The sequence below is a fragment of the Lycorma delicatula genome, chromosome 2 (genome assembly GCF_047948215.1).
Source record: "Lycorma delicatula isolate Av1 chromosome 2, ASM4794821v1, whole genome shotgun sequence".
Lineage (NCBI taxonomy): Eukaryota > Metazoa > Arthropoda > Insecta > Hemiptera > Fulgoridae > Lycorma > Lycorma delicatula.
The window spans coordinates 182,677,714-182,703,582 of record NC_134456.1 but is presented as its reverse complement, the minus strand read 5'-3'; the positions used below and the strand labels follow the sequence as shown (position 1 = coordinate 182,703,582).

The 25,869-nt window shown below is 28.3% G+C and overlaps 2 protein-coding genes across 2 annotated transcripts in view; one reads left to right on the top strand and one right to left on the bottom strand.

Annotated features, from left to right (window-relative positions):
* LOC142319486 (uncharacterized) overlaps positions 1-15,702 on the top strand; it is an 88,672-nt gene extending 72,970 nt beyond the window's left edge. Inside the window, exon 2 of the mRNA XM_075356814.1 lies at positions 14,108-15,702. Coding sequence (XP_075212929.1) covers positions 14,108-14,301 — 194 coding nt within the window. The 3' untranslated portion in view covers positions 14,302-15,702. The remainder of the gene's footprint in view (positions 1-14,107) is intronic.
* dysc (whirlin protein dyschronic) overlaps positions 1-25,869 on the bottom strand; it is an 857,123-nt gene that overhangs the window by 125,802 nt on the left and 705,452 nt on the right. The window lies entirely within an intron of this gene.

Genomic DNA, 25,869 nt, shown 5'->3' with positions numbered 1-25,869 from the left:
TTTCTTTGAGAATGATGTTGCTTACTATATTACTGAAATCTATGGGATGAAGGTGCACAATGATTCATGTGAAATTCCTTAAAATTTAATAAAGTACACAGGGCGAATTTCAAAACACCTCATTATTTAATTAATTCTGGTGGAAAATTTGTTAATATAAAAATATATAATATTTGTTATTCTTTGAATAATAAACTGATAAGGACTAATTTATATTCTTGAAAGGATAAGTTCCAAAAAATTATGAACTATAATGCTGATAGAATAAAAAATTAAAATTTTATAGAGGAAGTAAATAAACACTCTGGAAAAAAATATAATATAAAAAAGTATACCAAAATAAACATACTTTTATTTATAAACGTGAAGGTTTACTGAATTCAGTTTATTTTTACTAGATCTGTAATAGTTTTGTGAAGAGAAATTACGTGGTTATTTGTAAAATGTTATGCTAGCCTTTCATCCTAAAAACGGTGTTAAAAAACTAAATTATATTTAAATGTTAAATTGAAGTCGTTCATTGTTGCTTTTGTGTGGTTTTTTATGGCGTTCTGCAAATCCGTGACATTAGTAACGAAGTGGGTCATAAACGTTATTCGTAGAATTGTGGCCGAGATGTGCGATCACAGTAACGGCTCCCGATTCAGGTATGCTCATCTATGTGACACCGTTTCTATAAATGTTGAATTCTATTTTGCTTCGCCATTGACACCTTTTATTGACAACTCTAGTTATTAAATTTCTAATGACTCTAATTAATTATATCACTATTTTAGACTAATTGATTATTATGATCTTCCTTTTTGATTTATAACAAGGAAATATCAATTTTAGATTATACTTTTTATAATTTATCATACTTTTTTCTTGACATGTTCAAAATAAAACAAAACCAAAGAAAAATCGCCTTAAGCGTTTAATAATTTAAAAAAAAAAAAAAATATATATATATATATATACACTTGTTATTTTTTGTCATTTAAATTTAAAATACCTAACTTTAATAATCTAACTTGGCTTATAATTCAAGAATCACTTATTTCTATTTTTTCATAATTACTCTAGTGAAATCACGTTTACTTTGCGTTTCGAAGGTAGAGTATTGAAGTTATTTTTACTTCTCAAAATAACACAATAAGCCACAGTGCGTTCGAAAAGTTGCTGTGCGCTGGAATTATGGAAGTGTTATGACGAAACTTTCTTAATTATTACTATGTATTTTTATTTCATTATTTTATAGTAAATGATATAACAATAACCGGAATAGTTTATAAATGATGTTGAAAATTACCGCTTCAAATTTTAATATAACATTGCACACGTTTCGATTTGTTTCCATACACTTTAACCAGCTGATGTACTGAAATGTCTTGTACGTATGTTATTCCGGTTTTTAGTTCGTCAAACGTGCGTAGTCTGTTGCTATGTACTGCTTGTTTCTCTGCCCTCCATAGAAAGTATCTGAAGGTGTCAGATCAGGCGATAGTGCAGACCACAAAAACCCTCGAAATGATTCGTTAACCAAAGATATTTTATAAAAACGTCATTGACCTGTTAGCTATTTGCGCTGTGGCGCCATCTTGTTGGAACTATCCGTGATTGATTTCCACTTCTATTAACTGACTAATAATGAAATTTATTAAAACAGCACAATAACGGGTACTAATAACTGTATTTGCAAGAACGATTGGACACACAATGAGCATTCTACTCGCACAATTTGTAATGATTGTTCGTGTAACTCATGGGGGTTAGTTATCGACTACAGTCGTGTATTTTGTGAATTAATATACCTTCCCAGATGAAACCACGCGTCATCTGTAAAAACCCAATTTCGAGGATAATATCAACGGAATTTTGGTCACTAAATCAATAAAACCTTTAAACCATTGACAATAATTTAGTCTTTCGGCATGGTTTGTAGGTTTCAGTTCTTGAACACGCATTAATTTGTAGGGGAAAAGTTTCAGTTCTTTTCTTAGAGTTTTATGTGCCGTAGCAAGTCCGATATCTTAATGTTGTGCTAACTTACGCATTGCCTTTGATGGACTTTCGGCCATAGCATCCGAAATATCAAGCAGCTTCTGAACGTTTAGTTTAGATGGTGGTCATCGGTAGTGGTCATCCACTTCGATCAACGTGTTCAGCAGAACCTGTTGCCCGAAATCTTTCGGTAAGAGTTCAAACTGCATTGCGGTGAGGAACAAGATTATTTGGAAACTTTTCGGTTAACTTGTACTTCATTAAATCAGTATACTTATAATCTTCACGAAAGACGTGTTCAGCAATAAAAATTCGTTCCTCTAGCAGAAGAGAAAAAGTTGCTAGTAACGTTGTTTGTTATGTTTCTAGCAACTATTGATTCTGATAAACGAAAGAACACGAAACGAAGTACATTCAATCACAACTCAACTGACGTCTTGGTTTATTACTGATCAACGCACGACGAACCCACAGGGCAACTAACCTAATCCCAAAACAACAGAAAGTACCAGTTAATTCTACAGCATACTGTACAGCGAATTTCTGAACGTACTGTATAATTATGTTGCAATATTAATTACAAAACACATAATAACTTAATCTTTTAAAAGCATTTCTTTAATTAAAAGATAAAAAAAAATAAAATAAAAATATTATTCTTTAAGAAGAATCACCTTCTTAAACAATATTATTTTTATTTTTGTATATGTGTACCTTCAACTAACTAATCCCAATACTTAATTTAAAATCAATCTGAATTGTCTTTTCATTAGGCACAAATATTTTGGGCGGATGTCCGTAAATGTTAGTACTCCATATTAGTTTCTGCTTATTAATCTTTTACTATATAAAAGGTGGATACAAAGTATTAATGATATATTTAATTTTTTCTTCAATCATTTATCTGGATTTACGATTTACGTATAACAATCATCATGATTCAGATCGGATGATTAAAGTTAACCATTCTCAGGGTTAGTTGGGCTGAGTAACGTTACATTAAACAGATTTTTTTTTTGTTTTTTACTATTACGATTTTTCTTATTAAGGATTTAAACAAAGTAATATAAAAGTGTAATAAAGTAATATAAAATTGTAATAAATTTATTATAAAACTTTTATAATAACTTATCAAAATGTAACTTAATAACTTACTAAAACTTTCATATAGTTTCATTAGTAATGCTAGTGATATTCGGTGAGTGTTTTCATTGTTTTTTTTTTGTTACATGTTACTGTGTTTTGATTGTGTAGAACTTAAACACTGTAGAGGAAAACAATGACTGAAATATGGAATACAGATGACTGAGGATGTAGGATGTAGAATGTTCAGGTTAAGATTAGCGTAGAACAAAAAGAGTGGAGGATATCATCAAATAATCCACTATCCACAAAGGAAAAAAGTCGGGTTTTATTTTATCGGATCATAATATTACAGCTAATTGTTTTTGCACGTATCATATTATTTTTTTTCTGTAATCCGTTCTGAGAAAGAAGGTTCTCACATTTCACGGGGATATTACGGGATATATAGTATTTTCTATGCTTACTTTTATGAACCATATGATTATCAGTTTACCAAGTATTTTAGTCAGCGAATCTATGTATTATTACACAAAAAAATTACCGATAGAATGAAATATCTTCTCGGTTTAAAGTTTTCTGGTCATCCAATAATGGATTTATCTGGATAAATTTACGACCACAACTTTCCTAGAAGTTCAATAAATAAAGTGGTAGTAAAAAGATCATTCAAATCAGGCCTGCAGTTCTTGAGTTTTAAATGTGCATCTTCACAAAGACTCAAACATTTTAATTTAAGTACAAAGATAAAAAATTTAATGTATTAATTATAATAAATTTATTACTATTAAATAAACAGGGTAAAATTGTAAAATAAAACTAGTTTAACAAATTTTTTAATGGAATTGATTAACTAACGAAGAAATTTATTTAGGAAATGTGGTATGTAAATCCATTGTGTGTATAATTAAGTAGTTTTAGTGTTATAATGTAACGAAGTTGATTTCACTATCTTCTACTAATCTATGTTTATCAAGTACATAATTCAACTAGTCAATTAATTTCACTGAATTACTAATTATGTCTATGTTATTGTATTCAGACGTAATATAACTAAATGAATTTAAAAATAAAACATTATTTATAATGCTCACCGTGTAATAGCGCTCGAACGCACACACGAACGCACGATACCATAATCGTATAAATTATACTGAATTGTTTCTGAAATTTTTTAAGTATTAATTTAATTTTTTTTAAATAATAGAAAACAATGGATAACTAACATTTATATCTAAAAATTTACGAGGTCTGCATTGGATAGGGAAATTTATTCTTACGTTTGTTTTGGAAATTGATGGTTTTAATAAATTACCTAAATTAAATAAAATATAGTTTTTTTTTGTAAGTTTTTTGATTAAATAGGAGAATATTATATTCATATGCCCTTTCCAATAAATAAAATTTCTGGTTTTATATGTAACATATCGGTTATATTTTTATCGTAAAGTAAATTTAATCCGCATAAAAATTCGTATGTATGGTAACATTGACTTTGACATACGTTGGAAATAAATATATTTTATTATTCAGGGACTTAAATCGTTCAGCCTTGAACCTAACCTGTATAAAATTGAATAAAAAAACAAAACCATCGACAACAAAATTCATATAAAATTTATCAGTATACAAAATGAATCCTTTTATATCGCTTATCTCCAGTTAATTCTGTTTTATGACAAATTGAAAAAATAAATTCAATATATTTTATATCTTCAATGATTTTATCATATATTTATTTTCAGTTTAAAAAGTAATAAATATTAAGAAATAATGATTGTGAGATATACGAGGTGTGATCAAAAAATACGGTGAATAATTTTTTATTAAAAAAAGTAATAAGGTTACATAGAATTCGATTTAATCTCCTTCAAAGTACTGTCCTTGGCTAGCAATGCACTTATCCCAACGTTGACTCCATGACTGGAAACATTTCTGGAAGGCGTTTTTCGGAAGGGCTTTCAGCTGCTCGGTCGTGGCCCTCTCAATGTCAGCAATAGTGTCAAAACGTTTTCCTTTAAGCACAGTTTTAATTTTTGGGAAGAGCCAAAAGTCGCATGGTGCTAAATCCGGTAAGTATGGCGGATGTGGAGAAACACACCGCCATACACTTTTTCGGCCAAACACTCGCGAATGAGAAGCGAGGTGTGACACGGCGCGTTGTCGTGGTGAAGAAGGAAGCCATTGATCCATTTTTCTGGTCGCTTTCTTCGTACGTCGTTTCGCAAACGTTGCTGTACACCCTTATAAAATTCAGAGTTTACAGTTGTTCCCGTTGGAACGAACTCTGATCGCACTATGCCCTCACTATCGAAAAAAACAACGATCATGACCTTGATGTTGGATTTTGACTGACGTGCCTTTTTAGGGAGAGGAGATGAACTGGTTTTCCATTGGGAACTCTGCATTTTGGTCTCAGGGTCATAGCCATAGACCCAACTTTCATCTCCAGTTACAATTTTGGCCATGAAGTCCGGATCTGCATGAAGACGACCCTTCAACACCGTGAAAATTGACACAAGAGTTTCAAAATCCATGTTGCGCGACAGACACGATAAACACAACCTCACTCTAGTGGCTCTGGCAGCTGACTGGCAAGCTCGAACGTGTTACAACTTGTGCCGGCCTGTCTCAGTTGATCACGCTATTGGACAAATTACAGCATATGGATGTACCGTCGGCAGTTGCCGCTATAAAAATTCATTCACCGTATTTTTTGATCACGCCTCGTATATATATATAATTATTTGATTTTTCGTTAAAATGCTCATATTATGATTTCTGAAATTTACAATGATTAAATAAAATATGTTTCATTAATAACATTTAAAGGTATTCCTTTGTCTATCTGGATACTTCAGAATTGTTTGTCAATATTTCATATTATTATTCTTTTAATAATATATATTAAACCTATATTATAACCTACATTAAAAGAATAATATATATATATTATTCTATATATATAATACTTTATATATTTTCTTTTCTTGAATATTTTTTTTATTTTGAAAATATTATTATTTCTATAGCTGTCTGAATATTTTAGGCCAGCGTTGGAAGTAATAATATTTTCAGAATTTTGTCAAAAAGTTCCCTTGCCAGTAATATTCTTGAAAAAATGACATTCTGGAATGGTAAATAGCTCAACTAATTGCTATCAGATTACAGATATTGTTCTAAGTACGTTACGGAATTCTAGTTTTGATTTTTTTGCAAGGGAGAGAGGAGAAATTGAAGTAAGTTGTGTAATTTCTCTAATGACCAGATTATACTGAATTATGACGAACATTTTATAAATAAAACCACAGCATGTGCATCTCAAGTAAAAGTAATATTACTAATTGCATGGATAATATCCCTGTCAGTGATAACAATATTTTTATTGTCCGTTATGTGAAACTTCTTGGAGATTGGTAGATGATAATACCGTGGACGATCAGTTCATTTGGTCTGTAACAAAATCAAAACATACCATTTTGCGTTCACGTTTTAGTAAGTTAATAAGATTGTTTTCATTGTTAAAAATATTTAAAAGCCTACGTACATTCTCATCTGAAATATAGTAAAATTACTTCTTGAGACTCCTTCATAAAACTCAGAAATTTATCTTGGATTATACAAAAATGGGATGGTAGAAAAGAATAAATTGCAATATAACAATATCCCTCTCCCTTGCAAACTACATAAAACTATTTTCAAATTACAGCACAATACTTCGGCTTTCCTTTCAGGAAAGGATTCTGTTACATTATACTGGTTATTTTTGATAAATTAGCTTTTCACTTATTAGTTCTTCCCACCATTTTATTTAGAATTAAATTAATGAATTTTATAAAAAAAACAATGTTACTCTTATAAAAAAGTTTGCATCCTCGTTCGACATGTAGACGTTTTTATGAAAGCTGTTTAAATAGTTCTAATTAACAACATAAGAAATTTTACTTTTTACTGATTTTCCCCTTTTATTTTTAATATTATTAATTTTGTATTTTGTAGGAAATCAAGAAGGAAATCGGAAAATGCTGGGATAGTTTACTTTTTGTCCGTAAAACAGCACACCGACCATTTCAGATAATTTATTTCTAACTTTTAATTACGTATGCATCTGAATAGCATGCTTACTTATTTACTACTCGAATGCTGCCATATATATTTTTTTTAATATAATTTTATGAATTCAGTTTTAAGCTAAGGCTGGTTTGAATGAATTAATTATTATAAACGGAGAATTTTACATAAATAATAACAGTACATGTTAGATTAAATTAGTAGGTCGATTTTCTACTTTTGTTTTTGTTAATCAAATTAATTAAATTGTAAAATTACAAAATTTAGAAAAGCTGAAATTAATTTGAAATATTTTCTCGTTTATCTTTTCATTTTGTATTATAAAATTTTAATTAATATTAAAATTAATTAGATTAAAACCAGTTAACAAGTATTCTGCTCTTTCTTAACGGGGTTAAGAAAGTAAAGAAAAAAGGGTAAGTAGTTCCTTTTCTTCTTCTCTTCAATACCGAGGTTTCTGATTTAAACTTTCTCCAAAATTTTCTACTCTGTCTTTTCATCTTTGTTCCATTAATAACTTAGGGGAAAAGTAATGTTATCGCCTTTTATTAGAAGTTGTTTAAGCTGTCAGTAACTTCATTTAATGCTGATCCCCCATAACACGTGTTTTACCCTTAAGAGTTAGTCTGCTTAGTTCTCACTACAATTCCTCTTTGTCAAATCCTGATAGTTTTTATCAGTTATTCATTTTCATTCCTTTTTTCGAACCGTTCTTCTAGTCGCACATTTTGCAGGTTATAATTTCTTTAAATTTGTTTTACTTTTATGCCAAATTTTATTTTTCATGATTGTTATGCCGGATGTACATAAAAGAATATCTGGATTTTAATTTTTTATCATATCTCTTAGATAAGACGAACAGTGTTGATTTGAGGCTAGAATCAAAGAACAAAAAGGAGAGTTTTATTTGATATAAAACGTATATCAAATATACGTTACGCATGACTGTAAATTGATTCCTTATCTTTCCTTTCGACAGCGTCACTAACAAAGATGTCGACTCCTAAACAGAAAGCCTTTTGTGTTTTGCATTTTGCTAAATGAATCTGTAATTACAGTTCCACGTGCGAAATGTAGCAAGTTTAATTGTGATACTTCAAGTGATAATAACAATCGTAGATGGCAAAATCGGTTTGAAACAACCGGATATCAGTATAAAGAGAGGAGTACGGGACGTCCGAGAGTGTCTAAAATTTGTTGAATGTGTCAGGGAGTCATTCATGCAAAATAATCCTAAAAATCTGTTAGGAAGGCTAACTAGCGGTGCCTATAATGGCAGTGTGGAATATTTTAAGAAAATAAAAATTCGTATGTATGGTAACATTGACTTTGACATACGTTGGAAATAAATATATTTTTTATTTGGGGACTTAAATCGTACAGCCTTGAACCTAACCTGTATAAAATTGAATAAAATAAAACCATCGACAACAAAACTCATATAAAATTTATCAGTATACGAAATGAATCCTTTTATATCGCTTACCTCCAGTTAATTCTGTTTTATGACAAATTAAAAAATAAATAAACTCAAAATACATACATAGTGCATATATGCGCGTCTCTTAGAGACTCTGAGGTCTACTGATTACGTTGTGCGTACCGTCTTTGTGATCAATATGTTGCAGGATAAAGATGACAACTTTCTTGATCATTCTTGATAATATTGTGTTCAGTGATGGGTCAATATTTAATCTTAGCGGAAAAATTAATTTACAAAATGCGTAAGTGGGGAAGTCAGAGAATTCCCATGAACTCTTACAATGCAAGGCGGACTCCCCAAATTAAATGTTTCCGTGAAATATTCTTACGAGCCGTTCTTTTTTATGAAGCAAGAGTAACAGGAGTTGTTTGTTTGGATATCCATTTTATTCTATTCGCAAGTTTTACAGATCATAATTTATATATATTTGCTTTACTTTTATGCCAGATCTTAACCCAATTGATTTTTCTCTTTAGGGTTTTTTAAAGAATGTTGTGTATGTATGTGCCTACATACATACAAACCTATTCATGAGTGAATCAGCTGTTGCTTCCATTACTCCAGATATGTCGATTAAAGTATGGGACGAACCCTCCTACCGGTTGAATATGCGCCGCGTAACGAATGGTGTTCACATTGAAATCTTGTAGGAAAAATCAAGCGGTAAGAACTACTCATTGTTTTATTTATGATTCATTACTGTGAGTCAAAGTTAAGAGATATTATATAACTTTAAAACCTCGATACACTCTATTTATTTCAGTATGATTTAAAACAATATTACTTCTAGCCTACGAATTAATGATTTAATGATGTTAAAAAAATCACACACGAAATAAAGTTTTTCAATATAGAGTGAACGAAAGTAATGAATAAAAGTTAAAAGAATTAGAATGAATGAAAGATATACAAGAACAAGAAAAAAAACAATAGTAAAAGAGAGTTTCATGGCAGTGAGAGGAGAAAACAGAAAAAAGTTGAACTGGAATAGTATAGTTATTTCAATGCAAATGTGTCTGGAATTAATGAAGTATTTTAACGGTACAAAACCATCAAATGAGATGCAATTAGCTAAGACTCTTCTCATTTTGTTACGTGCTTCATCAAAATGAGAATATACACCTCTTTCCATTAGACAACCTTACTTAACCCGTCATACTGAGTCAATTCACTTTCGTCTTAATTAATTGAGTCTTCACTGTTAATTGCTATCTTCGATCTATACAATACTATAAAATGTCTTTTAGACAAATTTATAGAGTTAATTGATGATGTTAATTTTACTTACATTTGAGTAGGTAAATAAAAATATAATAATAGCGATAATAAAACTCGTTTTTCAATTAATCACATTGAATTTTGTTTACCGTATGTGTCATTGCTTTTTGTTAAAAAAATAAAAACACTTTTTGCGATAAATTTTAAGTTAAATGAACTAGATTTTAGTTCTTATATTTTTATTATTCAAATACTCTATTTTTCTCAATACTTATTTGTTAAAAAACAAAAACAAAATGAATTTATCAGTTTGAAGGTCTTTTTTTATAACGATTTTCTGCTCTTAAGTTGCAGTACGTATGTATTATTGCATCTAAAAATGGTAAAAATCTGACACAGCTATGTATTCACTTAAACAGACGGCTTGTTTGGAAGATACATATATAGAACAATCAGAAGACAAATCAAGTTTATCAAAATATTTATTGGATGCTTAATAAGAATCCAATAATTATAAAAATAACAAATTAACAAAAAAAAAAAAAAAATTTAACTCCTATACATGTAGGGTATACAACTCTAGGATAAATTGAGCTACAGAGACGTTAAAATATTTTGGATACGACATCACCCTGGTACACGCATACCGTTTTACACAAAGACATGAATACTCACTCTCCTACAATGCTAAAATAAAATAAACACTAAAACTCAACCGATGAAAAAGAAAAGGTAACTACTAACTAAAATGCAGAAACTATAAACCATCTTGAAAATAATGAAAAGTCTAGAAGGATGAAACAGATGGAACCTTTAGACTTAAGTTACACAACCGTACCTTATTGTTACGTAAAAGTTGAAGAGATATTAACGAGTGTTTTCTTAACCAAGACATTAACCTTCAACCTACTAATCCACTATTTTTTGTTCTATGGATAAATGAAGTTTTCTGCGTTATAATTTACTACAGCCCACGGGGTGGTCTAGTGGTTAACTCGTCATCGCAAATCAGTTGTTTAACAGCTGATTTTAAAAGTTGGGGTTTTCTGAAGTTTAAATCTTAGTAAATGTTAGTTAATTTTATACGGATTTGAATACTACTCGGTGTACTTTGGTGGTTAGAGTTCAATTAATCACACAACTCAGGAATGGTCGGCCTGAGTTTGTACAAGACTACACCTTATTTACATGTTATACGTATCATCCTCATCTCATTGGGCTGTGGGAGGTTATTTATTATTCACTAGTTAAACAGATTGCAAAACACTTTAGAAAAAAATTACGAGTAAAATAGACCATCTTCCATTCATTTTCATTTAATCTTTTTTGTGAAATAAATAATCAGACAATTGTTGAATTATTCCAATAACATAGAGAACGCTAAAGGTTCAACTGTAATAAAATTAGATTTTTCGTGTGAAAAAAAATCAGACTGTCAAAATATAAAAATATAATAGAATTCCTTAGAACTAATGGTATTCTATATGCCATCGTGAAATATTGTTTGTGTATGTGTGTGTGCTTTAATGAAAATAGAAAAACTGCTTTGACTTAAACTTTCTCTGGTATTTTACAGTCGCTATTTTGGAACGGAGGATAAAATTAATTTTTTCTGCAATACTCAAAAAAATTATATATATAAACATCAGATAAGATTATTAAAATTTATTTATTTCAAGATAAATTAATTTATCACTTATTCCGGTTTTCACTTAATGCTTTTGTAATTAGATTAATCAACGTTTTCCTCAAGGGATTAAATATATTTTTAAAAACTTAAAATGTAATAAAAAAATAATTTATTCTTCAACAATTTATGCTTCGTCTTTTAGTTTTCATCGCAGTGTACTTGCATACTTATTTTATTATATTCTGAATTTTATTTTATCTCTTAGTCTTGTGTCTTTTACCTTCATTAAAAAAAATAGGAAAATCATTCTTTTAATTACTTCTAGAATTAAAAAAAATGTATTAAATTAGAATCTTATATCGCACGAGTATTTAGCTGAAATATTGCGCACACATAATGCATGTTTATAATCTCGCTCTACTTATTCCACCTGACTTTAAAAAAATATAATTACGTCATTCAACCTGCCAGGTTTACCTCAGTTTAGATAATAATACGTATAACATACACAGTATTTATGTATAAAAAATAATGTAACATTTATATAATTTTTTTTCTTTCTTTAATTAGTTCAGAGCTGTACAAATTTTGTTTTATTTAATAGAGAAAATATTCAACAATAAAATAGCTATAAACAATCTTATTTGTGCTCATAAAAGTCTGTGTAAAGAAAAGCAGTAAAAAACTGTGCTATTTAAATTCATGTCGAATTATCATTCTTTAAATTAGATACGCTTTATTTTTTATTTTATTTTCTTTTTTAGACTTCTTTCTTAACTACATACAATAATATTGTTATGTCTGTAACATTACGTTTCTATTGTCATGGAATATAATGGTAAATACGAGTCCTTTACGTAGTATCAACATTTATCAATAAATATATCGTTAAAAAAAAACCACTAATATTTCATTTCAAATCGTTCTTATTTTTTTGTATTTTGAATGAAACTATTCTAATTAGTGAAATTTTATTTTGATATTGATTTTAGTTGTTATAGTTGTATGATATACGCGTACATACGAACTGTATTTAATATTGGGTTTAAAAACTGTAAAATGATCTTGTTATCTTGAATGTTTGCGATTACTTATGTTAAAAATAATTGTCGATAAAATAAGGTTTTCATACCTAAAAATAATAAAATACTTACGACAGATTATTGAAATACTTTATATATGCTTTCAGGAGACCCTTTCAAGAGTATAATTATAGTCCCTTCATTTGCATTCAGAATAAGTTGTTGAACAACAGCATGATTGAATCTTGAAAAGATCTTGGGTTGCTCATTTCAAAGTTAGTCAATAAAAGTTGCTCTAATCTAGCAAAAATAAATTTCAGAGAATACTTGACAGGATCGTTGCTAATTGTCAACAAGATCATTGAATTTTCCACTGAATGGGGTTGTGGATAATTCGTACTTTCTCGCTGTTACCATTTTCTCTTATCGTTGGTCCTTATATCGCCAGTTTTGATACTGTAAGTATAAATCTGTTCCTGCTAAGTTTACAATGAAGATGCTAGGAAGTGAAAACCCAGCAGATAATTAATATGAACTGGTAGGAAGGCATCTATAGATTGTTCTAATTATACGTATATTTTAGTAAGGATTTTATTTCATAGGTTTGTGGAATAATCAAAAGTCTGCTTTAGTTTTTCTTGTAGTATTTTGTATTATTATACGTTTTGAGGTCCTATTAATGTGAAAATATTAAAATTAAATCTAAATTAAAGAATAGTACGTTTGTATAATCAATATGTATCTGGTGGCATCTATTTGACCTCATAACAAAGCAACAGTTTAACCTATAGTCATGAAATTTGATATGGTACCTTGTATTAGAAGGATTTGAACTGTTTTAAAACTAGGATAATGTGGAAAAAATTGAGGTATTTCGAAGGGGATTGAATTTTATGAAAACTTTACCCGTTAGTTGATAATAAAGTTAAAAGCTTTTTGAAAAAAAGTCAAAATTTCCTACCTTTTTACGTAACTACCTTTTTAAACATATTTTGACTTTTAGCCTTTTGTGAATTTTTATATTATGTAAATGAGTCTTTTTCAGGGTGGAAACAATCTTCTGTATAAGAGGAGTTACCTAATAACCCTTCTCCACTAAAAAAACACAATTACGATGTCTTTTATCACTTTTATTTTACAAAATAATATTTTATTATCTTATAGAATATAAGATATATAAAATATATTATATATAAGATAAAATATATTATATTTTATCATTTTACTAGGTTAGGAAAAATTTTTTTAAATTAACCTTTTATGCAAATGTACTAAAATATTGCCATTTAAGGTGTTTTTAATAGTTTTCTAGGATAACTTATGATAATTAGCACAGGAGTAAATTTATGGAAATTTTACAGCTGGTATATTGGTTCAATAGTACCCATAAAACAATCATTTTACTCTTGTTTGTTGTAATAATGCCTCTAAACCTGCATCATATATGACAATATAACTATGATAATATTACATAATAGGTATTAAACAGCCAGTTAACGAGTGATTAATATTTCAGTATAATTTATGGATAAACATTGTTGATTTTTTTACCTAAAATTACTGTGTTTTTAAAATTAATTATTAATGTTTAATTATATTGTTTTGTGTTTTTTACAGGTGAAACAAGAGAAATTGAATCTTGGCTATTAGAAGTTAAAAGAATGAGAATTCCGAGGCCAAAATTTCAGACTCGGTGTCCAGTTGAACCTCCCAAGGATTATTATACAGGAGAGGACGCTGAAACAAAGGCTAAAAGAGACCTTGCTAAAGCGACGGAAGATCTACGAAGAGCAGTACAGGAGAAACTTTAGTTTCATTTAAAAGAATGATTTCTTCCTGTTTCGTGTTAACAATAATTACGATAATTGTGCTGATGGTTTGCAGTACATAAAAAGTACATTTCGAAGACCAACGTGTTACCTAACAATTTTAAGTTACTTCGCCGATATACACATAAACACACATACACAAAAATGTCTGAATTGTATTAACATTTAACGACGTTAAAATAGTTTATAAAGAAAGATGTTGGAAGTAAAGTGCTACAAGAAAAAACATTTGAACTAAATATGATCTTGTTGTAATGCTTATTATACTTATATTTTTAACTACATATGCAATTTTGCATCATAAAATTATAAAAGAGAGAATATAAAATTTTATATATATTTAAAAGTAATCTTAAGTATTACCTTAATTTTATCAGAGATTAAATGATAAAATATTTAATATTAAATTAAATTTTATTTTATAAATTTATCAAAACATGTTAAGCAGTTAGTCTAAATTGCAGTATAACGTAGTTTAGTTTTCGTAATTTAATTACAGGTAATAAAGGATATACGTTTGAATATTAACATTTATTTCCATTTGTCAATTTATTTAATACCTAAACTAAATTTTGTAAACATCCTAATAGAACTTATATTATGAAAAAATATATAAATTAAAAAAGAAAATTAACTTAGGAAAGATTTAATATGTAAATTTTGTAAAGTATAAAATGTTTTATATAAAGTATAAAGTAGCGTTTAAAAGTTTAAGTATAAAGCATAAAATGTTTAATGGAAAATGTTTTTCTTATTAATCCGCGAAAATATTTTAAGGTAAAAAATTATAAGATGTGGTTTAAGGCATAGAAGGTCCAGTGTATTTAATTGATAAAAAAGTGTCGACCAGTTTGTTAAAAATGAAATAAAAAAAGGTACTATGCAGGATTTTTTCGCCAATTTTAATTTACTAACTTCTAATAGAAATAATTTAAAAAAAAAATTTAACTGACGCGTTTGTTGATTTCATAATTTTATCGTTTTGTAATTAAAATATATTTAAAGTTTGTGTTATTATTTTCTTTATAATATAAAATGTTTCTTTATTATGTAAAGGATATCAATAAATTGTTATGAAAAAATTTACTTTAAATACGAAAAATTTATGTATGCAAATGATTAAAAAATATGTTAAATTTTTTTGTGCCTATTCTAGTATAATGCAATATAATTTTACGAACTTTATTTACATTTGTGAAAAAAAATTATACATGATACAATTCTTCGAGGAACTGATGATTCTGTTACGTACTTAACGTATTGATGTGTATTTCCTTCAATTTTATTCAAAGCATTTGTCGATATACTGAATCATTGATAAATATCGTATTAAAAACAGATAAGTGGATCTATTATGTTTATATTATCTGATTCTGAATGAAATTTACACTTTTTAATATTTTTTAAATACTTCGAAAAATTCTCAGATGTTAAACATCGAAAGTCCTAAATGATTAGATTAAAGATACTTAGTAAATGAACATTTTTAATAGTTATTTGTTAATAATTTTGCAGAGTTTAATAAAAAATTTATATAAATATTTGTATAATCAGAAACAATTAAAAAGTAAAGATAGCTTAGTATAAATTACATTATCCTAATTTATTTATATTACGTTAAAATTAGTTAAGAATAAAATATATTTAAACAATTTTAATAAAACAGTAAATAATTATTTTTAAAACCTACGTTTCAAATTAATCTCTTTTGCTCGTATCACCGACAAAATTCAACCCCTCACTCCCTAACTAAAACACTATTAATTTTTCTGTAAAAATTCATCACCCTTATGGAAACCACTTTCAGATAGGCTTTAAATATCCTTTTTGCATTCAAGATTATACATTAGTACCTCTGTTATCAGGTTATTTATAACAAGATATAAATATTATCATAAAAATCCCTACACATAGTCTTTCAGGTCATGTGGTAAATTATCCATCTAGAAAAATGTACTATATTGACGAGCATAATTAATTGTGCACGTCGCTTTATTTTAAAATGTTTCATCACAGATCATCAATAGGCGGTTGAATAATAAAGTAATTCCGTAAAAAATTATATAAAAATATGTGAATTTCTTATGATATCAAAAATAAAATTTATGATTTTAGGCTTAAATTTTTAAACAACTTTTTAAATAAATATAAATTTACGTAAAGATTTATATTTTTAAAATATAAATTAGTTAGACATGGTTGCACATACACCGTTACCAGGAGACGGGTGTTATCAGATGCAATATTATTAAGGATAGTCTATTCAGTCGAGCATCAATAATCTAATGCCCAAATACGTAAAGGATAACAAAAATAAAATTAATTTGCAAGAAAAAAGTCTAGAGTAGATCGAGTTACAAATTTAAAAATATTTTGGCCAATAAGTAACTATCTCTTTTTTATCTAGTGCATAGATTCCTGGTGCGCAGTTTAACACTGTATGCAATTAAATGCATTTACTTTAGGTACTTTCTAACAGTTTGCAGTCAGAATGAGTATATGAATAAAAAAAATTGACACATTCCTCTCAAGCAAACCGGTAACAAGCCGGGAAAAATGAGTGTAGACAAAACGAAATAAATGAGATATATAATAAATATTGATAAAGTTCTTAAACAAAAATAAATATTTTTATCTACCTTACCACTTTATATCACTTAAAAAACAACTAACCATAGAATCAGATCTAATCTAGCCATAAAACACTGAAAAATATTATAGTAAATCAAAATAGTGCTTTACATTAAAAATTTATATTAAGTACAGTTAAACGGAACGTTTTATAAATCAATCACCTTGTCATGGTTTTTTTTTGTATATATACATACATACGTATACAAAAAATTCACCTTGATTAATTATGCAGTAAATTTATCTACTGTTACAAAAAAAGGAAGAAAACTACTCATGAATAAAACGCACGAAATAATTTTCTATTTAGTAAAAAGTATATTCCCATATTATATAAAGTTATATTTTGGTTGTACAATAAATAATAGATATTAATTCATTAATAATTTTACTTCATTTTTGTACCTCTAATAAAATATATAAAAAATTATCAATAGAATCCAGAGAATTGTAATAATTATGGCGGCCTATTGTATGATGAAAATAAATTATTTGAGTTTACTTCTGTTTTGTGAAGATAATTGGAAGTTTTGCTGTAAATTAAATAAGGAATGAAGACGGTAGTTGTGGCTACCGTATTTCCTGGTATTGTTTAAAAAAACTTTATCGTTTTATATTTAATTATTTATTTGTGACCTTGATTTGGATAATCAAGGTCACATTTGGATAAATGTTATTTATTATAATATAATAGTAACAATTAATATAAAAAATTATAAATGTTTTTTTTTTTTTTTTTTTTTACAAAGTATTATTGGTGATTATTAGGAATATTGTTGAAGTAAATGATTGTTTTGATTTTTTTTTGTTAATTTTTATTTATTTAAATTATTTTCCTGGTCTGATGGCTTGCAATTTTTCTATTCCGATTAAATATTTTAAATTTAACTTATTTTCTAGATCCAAAATTATTCTTAATTCTTTTCAACATTCCTAATCCCAAAATTGAATTTTTGCTTTTGTGGTTGATGCAAAAAAGACAGTTGATTGACTAACGGGTAAAGTTCAACTTCTTAATATCTCATCAAATATGAGTCTAACGATCTATTTCTTTCGTTTTGTTTCAATTTTATCCTTGGATTGTCAGGCCTTAAACTACCAAAAGGAAGAAGGTTACTTATTTTCCTCATTCCTTCCTGTATTGAAACTTGGTTTTTCTTCATCTTCTACTCTCATAGCTACCTGATTTTTGTCCACATTAAAACAAAACCTTTATAATGTTAATACTCTAAAATATCTAAATTTTTTTAATTAAATTTCGTATTTAATTACACATATGATAAGGTGATGCTAAGCCGAGATACATCACTATTTTTATATAATTCCCATTATCTTGTTTTTTTAAGTAGTATATAAGCATTAAAGTGAAGCAAAAAATTGTATATTTGGCGTAAAATTTGTATTTATTAAACGTATATTATTTTTTTTAGACTCTAACATATTAATATCAAACAAATATATTAAAATATCAACCAAATGCGTTAAAAAAAAAAAATTATTTGAAAATGTAAATTAATACAGGTTATGAAGAAAGAAATGTATTATTTAATAATTAAAACCATACAAACCAATTTAGAGTCCATAAATAGTTTTATCAGATCATTAGTACAATAAAATTACCGAAAAATATAGGATAATGAAATAGTATAAGCAATAAAAGAAAACAAAAAAAAAAATTTCAGCTTACCTAAGTTATCATTTTGAAATCTGTATAAAATCCAATATTTCATAAAATAAATGCACTACTATAATAAAATGCATAATCAATATTTACAGTTTTGAATGTACAAATAAATTGTTTGTTTTAATTATACCAAATAGTAATTAAAAGAGTAAATTATTATTACTGCACGACTTGATTTTTATAGAAACATCAAGTCATGCTTGGTGTTTGTAGATCCATTTATTACAATCCGTTATTATTATAAATTTAACATTTTACCAGTCAAGATTTTTTTTTTTACAAAAAAAAGGAATTTTATTTTGTAACAGTTTATTAGTATTTGAATTATACTGTTAACTTTACTTACCAGAGGAGTTATGTTGTGTTAGATAACTTTTGCAGTTTTTAATGAAAATATTACACAGTTATTAAAATATATATAATAAGGATATAACTTCACAAACAAAAAAAACTTTTTTTCATCTGAACAATATTAATTATAATTGTAATTATAATATTATATACCGGAATGCATTTTAAAGTAATTATTATTAATACATTGCTATATTACACTCATGTTTTGTATAATTAAAAAAATTTATTATTGTTTATTAGCTTTAAGTTTTTGTAAATATTGTTTTTATGTTATATTTTTTATTATTATTAGAAAAATTAGAATAATTTACTATTATTATTATTACTTTGTAAGTTTTAACAACAATTATGTAATCAGTAAATAAAATATCGTTGATTATTAGTTGAAATTTGTCGTTTTTTTAAAATTATATATTCATTTTTTCCTTAATAAGCCTGGCATAAAATGCTTATTATTTTTGAGATTAAACTGTTCTTTTTTAAGGAATGACGTATGTTTCATGTTAGCGTTGGTTATACAATTTGTTTTGTGACATTATGACATCAACTCACAAATTTGTTTTAAAATGTTTACTGTTATTATAATATAATAATAGCAATTAAAATATAATCATATTATAATTATTTTTTATTTCCGCATTATTTGGACATTTTGATGAAATAAAATTATAAAAAATTAATTAGGCCTGTAGATAATAAATAAAATTAAAATAATTTTATGTAAATTTACTATGTTATGTTATGTGAATTATATGTTATGTATTTTATTTTAAATAGTATTTATGTATACCGGGTTACAGAGTAACAGCACCAGATGTACTGTAACAGAGTACTGTTGACATCATGTCAACAGTATTCTGTAGAGATGCCAAAGCATCTGTGCGCAGTCTGGCGTGAAATTGTAAATGTACCGGTAAATGTCTAGTCTTGAACAGACTCAAACCGACCACTCCTGAGACGTGTGGTTAATTGAAACCCAACCACCAAAGAAGCCGGCTTCCGTGGTGCGAGTAGTAGCGTCTCGGCCTTTCATCCGGAGGTCCCGGGTTCGAATCCCGGACAGGCATGGCATTTTCACACACGCTACAAATCATTTATCTCATCCTCTGAAGCATGCCTAACGGTGGACCTGGAGGTTAAACAAAAAAAAAAAAAACACCAAAGAAAACCGGTATTTACAATCAGCATTCCAATCCATATAAAAGCAGCTGCCTTTACACGGACTCGAACTTTAGAATTATTTCTAGTAATATAATAATAGGCCTTATTAATAATAATAATTACAAAATTATTTAATAATTAAATAAGGCCTATTATACACAAATGTGATGTAATTATACAAAAAATAGTTCTGAAAATCAATCACGTTTATAATTGTTTATCACTTTTCATGGCTTTTACTTTTCTGTTTGTTTTAAGAGATAACACTAGTTGCATTTTAATCTCTGTTAATAAAATAAAGGATTACATTTATTTTTGATGACATTTCGAGGTCTGTGTACAGTCTAATTTTTTGAGTTGTTTGATATTATTTAGTAAATAATAATTTACTAAGTTAATGATTATAAAATGGAAAAAGAACTGTTAGTCAATCTGTTTGTGAAAAAAGTAAATAAATATACATTGTTACTTAATACGAAAAAATAACATTAAACAATTTATTGGAAAAGGAATTTTTATCCTAAAAAACATGTAAAAAAAAACTCATTTCGTGAGCTTTACGCTAAATGATTTAATACTATTTACTTAAGAAAAGTATTAATGGTTGTATATAATGTTTTTCTTCTTGTTTATTCTGTAATATGAAAGTAAGATAAAGCTACTTTACGGGATGACTTGGAAGTAATCTTATATTATGAAATTTAGGACATCATAACTGTTGGTGTCCGAATTAGAGCGAAACGTTACCTAGAAGGTAATTCTTATTGTATTGCGATAGGTAGGCTATTCAAATACATTTTCATGCTTAAAATAACCTGTATACAAGTGCGTCCTTCATTTATCTATTTTAACTTCCAACAGTTTTTCCCAACCTGTTATTTGTTTTTTTTTTTTCATTTTAAGAATATACATAAAAAAAAAGATCGTCGAGTACGAATTCGGTTTTTATGCTGAAAGAAAATAAATTATGAAACTACTGTTAACATTTTTCAGATCTGATGGGAAAAGAAGATATGTCTCAAAAAATGTTCTTCAATTAAACAAACATAATTTTTATTAGATGAATTACATATTTATTTTAGACAGTAAACTGATTCATAGTAGATGAAAACCTATTGCTGTTCAATGAACTTTGGAACAGAGTAAGTATTTTAAAAAAGAAAATTCATAAGCAGTTGGACCAGTGATCTGGTAAATAATGGTTCATTAATACAGCACATCGTATTTTTTTGTTTTTTAATATCTTCTTTCTTCTTTAATTTTTCAGTCGATTTATATATATATATATATGCGCGCGTGTGTGTAATATTTCATCTCTTTTTGTTTGGTATCATGCTGTAACAGACGTCGGTGGTTTGAAATGAATCACAACTAACTTCAAAAATTTGTAACTTCTAAAAACTGTACAGCGCTATTCGTAAAAATAACAAATAACCACCAGCAGAGTTACAGAGAAAAGTAGAAGTGATTTTTCGTTGCCTTTTTCACGAATATATTGTTGCACGCAGTATGTCAATTCTACAAAATGCGTAAGATATTCAGCCCAAAAATTGACACCGTAATCCTGTGCGTCATACAGACTGGTTATATATCAAATAAAGGAACATTATTATTAAAAAAAAAAAAAACAACTCTTTTATCTTCTTTTGTACCTCCAAGTGATTTACACTCATCGCATCTATAGGGAAAATAAGGTTAAGTAAAAAATCGTTGAATGCCTTTGTTGAAATGAGTAAAATGCATAGTACACTATTACAAGAAAAGTTCCGAGTAATTTTTATTGTCTATAAAAAAAAAAAAAATAATCTATTCTGACTTCAATCCTGGCGACTACAAATATTGTATATGTATATTATGTAAGGATAAAATTAATACTTTTAACTTTAACAGTAACAGTTTCGTACAGAAACCTAAATAAAATTTCAAAATTTCATCACGTTTCCTTTGAAACGTTTATGATTGTACTTTTTGCCCCCTTTTTTAAAATTAATATGTACAGCAGATATGAATTTTTCCGAACAATTTTAGGGGTTTTTTTTATTTATTTTTTGATATTAACAGTGATGCTGCAGTAATTACAGGTAATTCGGAAATACATACCGAATGAAAATAATGGCTAAATTTACATATTCAAGGAAGATATTATCTGAATTTGTTTTTACGAATTGTAACTTTTTGGTGCTTAAGACATCAAATAATTTCTAGCCGATTTAAAATCGCTATATTATCATAATTTCAAACAATCCTTTTTGTAGTATTTATATTATCTGAAGATAGTAAGTTAAGTTATTTGTTTATATTTCACAAAAAAAACGGCTCAGTATGTTTTTACTGCTTACGTAATTATATTTCTTAAAGATGCGGTATAGAATGTGAAATTTCATTAGGTAGCATTCAGAATAAGTAACGTAATAGTTCTGTGCCGTTTTAAAAGAAAAAAATAGTTAACTGACATTAAAAACGAGTCAAAGTATGAGAAAACTCCTCAACGACTTTAAAACCGTTCCAGGGAGAAAACTGTAACTTTCAGGATAAGATATCAGTCAACTAATTTACCTTCTGACGAGAAATGGAATTTCGACCTTTTCTTGGAGGGTGGCCTAGGGGTTGTAACTCAAATATTTTAAAAAAAGATCTCTTTAAAATAAGAATGGTATAAATAAAAGTTTAGTACGATGTCTGAACCCAAAATGGCGGCGGAATATACTTTGCATTTTGAAAAAAATTACATTGAGAGTAGTTAAGTAACTGTTATCGCAACTAAATTTATAAAAAATTGATTAAATGAATATTATCGAATAAATGTATTTAAAAAAAATAATATTTATTAAGCATAAAGTTTACTTATTTGCTTACATTTCATTTTAATAAATGGTCGAAATGTCCTCCTTCTGTTTGACAATGTGCCAGTCAGTTAAAGGATGATACTGCATTATCCAATGATTTCCTAGTGATATTTTGTGCTGATTCTCAAATTATATTTTGTAAATAATCGATATATCGGGGCTTATGATAAACAATACTTTTGAAGTGGCTCCATAGAAAGTAATCTGATGGTGACAAGTCGGGTTATTTTACTGGCCATTCTATTTGACCCTTCGGCCCAATCCATCTTCCAGGAAAAACGCATTTAATATTTCACGTATCTCAAGACCGAAATAAGGTGCGGCACCATCTTGTGTAAACCGAATGTTTTGGAAGTTGGGTCCAACAACGATTTGAATTCTTGAAATATGTTCGATAAGCAAAATATATTTCACTGAGTTTAAATTTCCATCAGAAGATTTGGTTTCTATCTATCATCTACTAATCTGCCCGTACATTTATTTTGACTGGTTACTGTGTATGTGCCTCAAAATACCAGTTGGATTAATATCAGTCCAGTATCAACAATTATGCAAATTTAAATTGCCATTTAAAAGAATGTGGCCTCATCACTAAAAAATATGTTGTTTAATAAATTAGAATCTGCACAAATATTATTCATCATAACGTTTTACTGCTCAAATCTTCGGTCGCAGTCATCGTCATTAAGTTTTTGCAACGAACGAATTTTGAAGGGCATGAAATTTTCACTTTTTAATGTTCTAGTTGCTGAACATTGACTAATGTTATGTTTTCATGCTAATGTTCGACTCGAGGAATGAGGATTCTCAATAAATTCTTACATAATCTCTAACGATTTGTTATTATTTGTTGCAGATTTAGATCTACCTGGTTTTTTCCTATTATTAATTCTCCCTGTTTCTTCAAATCATTTGATAGCTTTTGACACGGGTTTTTGAAATAGGGTTATGATAAATAAATGATGCATTGAACAATTCACAAACTCCATTATACGACTTAATTCTTTCACCAAAGTCCCTCATCCTTAAAAATGTGACTCTTTCCTGTTCACTAAGTGATATGATGGCAATATTAACGGGTAACACAGAAACAGAAAAAAATTAATTCAGTAAAAACAATTAAAAAAAGATATAAATTATTATTAGAAGAGAAGTGGCTTAAAAATGCGGTAAAAGTAGATAAAGGCCATTGAGGTGCCTTTCCATTAAGGTATCTTTACTTTTTTACAAAAAGTACAAATATAACAAGACGAGCTGAACGTAAAACATTACCGTTATTCACCGTTATCCACTTACCAACTTGTTCCAAGACCTTTATAATTATCAGTATTATTTAACATTTTTTAATTAATAAGACTGTATAAATCTTCTTGTTAATTATAAAAATACAAAATTGTGTATTTTTCTCATAAACCTGAGAATTTTCTTTATTTCACAAGCAAACTAAAAAGTTTACGGATGAACCAAAATTACTTTGGTGCAGGGTGCTCGTTTCTGGTGACAATTCACATAGGATTTTGATTCCGTCCCTATACTTTGAAACGTTTCAAGACATAAAGAATCCAGTTTGGCTTGGTATATTTATAACTAAGTGAATTTAAAGAAAACTTTTTTATGGTTTTCCGTTTGATTATTCTTGTTTATACAGGGTTATCATAAAAGAATGGTGCGGTTTCAGTAATTCATAGGAAGATTGTGGGGAAATTTCTAGATATTATGTATCCCTGAAAGCATCCAACCCAAAAGTTTGTTTATCAGCAGTGTTGTAACCACAACGTCAGTTCTTGCATTGTTGTTGCGGTGAGTTTAGTTAGTTACTATGTTCTCGGATAAAGACAAAGCAAAGTGTGTTTTATTGATGGCTGAATTAAAATCCGTAATTTTAGTTCAACGTTAATTCGGAAGAGATCCACCACACAAAAATAACATATCACGTTGGTTCAAACAATTCGAAGAAACTGGGTCAGTTAAGAAACAGAAATCAACCGGTAGACCAAGTGTACCAGACGAAACGGTTGAACTAATTAGACAATTGGCAATTAGAAGTCCTGGGAAGTCCATCCCCCGTCGAAGCGTCGAATTAGGTATTCCAAAATCAACAGTTCACAAAGTTTTACATAAAAAACTGAAATTACACGCTTATAAAATCCAGATACTGCAGAATTGAAATCCGATGATGGTGTAAAACGTTACAATTTTGCTGTTGAAATGTTGGACAAAATAAGTGAAAACGAATCATTTTTAGATGATATAAATTTTACAGACGAAGCTACATTCCATGTGAATGGATGTGTTAACAGACACAATTCACGAATATGGGGCTTTGAAAACCCACACGCAATTATTGAGAAACAACGCGATTCGCCTAAAGTTAATGTTGTGTGGTGTGATGAAAAATCGTGTAATAGGGCCTTTCTTCTTTGCTGAAAAAACAATTAATGGAGTTGACATGTTAACCAATTATTGCTTTCCTCAGCTGGATGAACTCGAAAACATTCATCAACTTCATTTCCAACAAGATGGTCTCCCCCTCGCGTCAATGCATTGGTCACGGACGTTTTGAACGAAAAATTTGGAGATCGACGGATAGGCCGGCAAGGACCAATACTTTGGCCTCCCAAGGAGTCCAGCCCTGACACCTTGCGATTTTTTCTTGCGGGGTTACATCAAAAGCGTTTTTTATACACAAAAAATTCGCGACCTTAAACCACTTTAAAAACAGGATTAATGAAGCAATGACAACCATTAACGAAGAAATGTTAACTAATGTTTGGAGAGAAGTTGAGTATCGTTTGGACATTTGTCGAGCGACTAAGGGCGCACATATTGAAATTTATTAATTATGTAAAAAAATGTTTGAGACGACAAATTTGA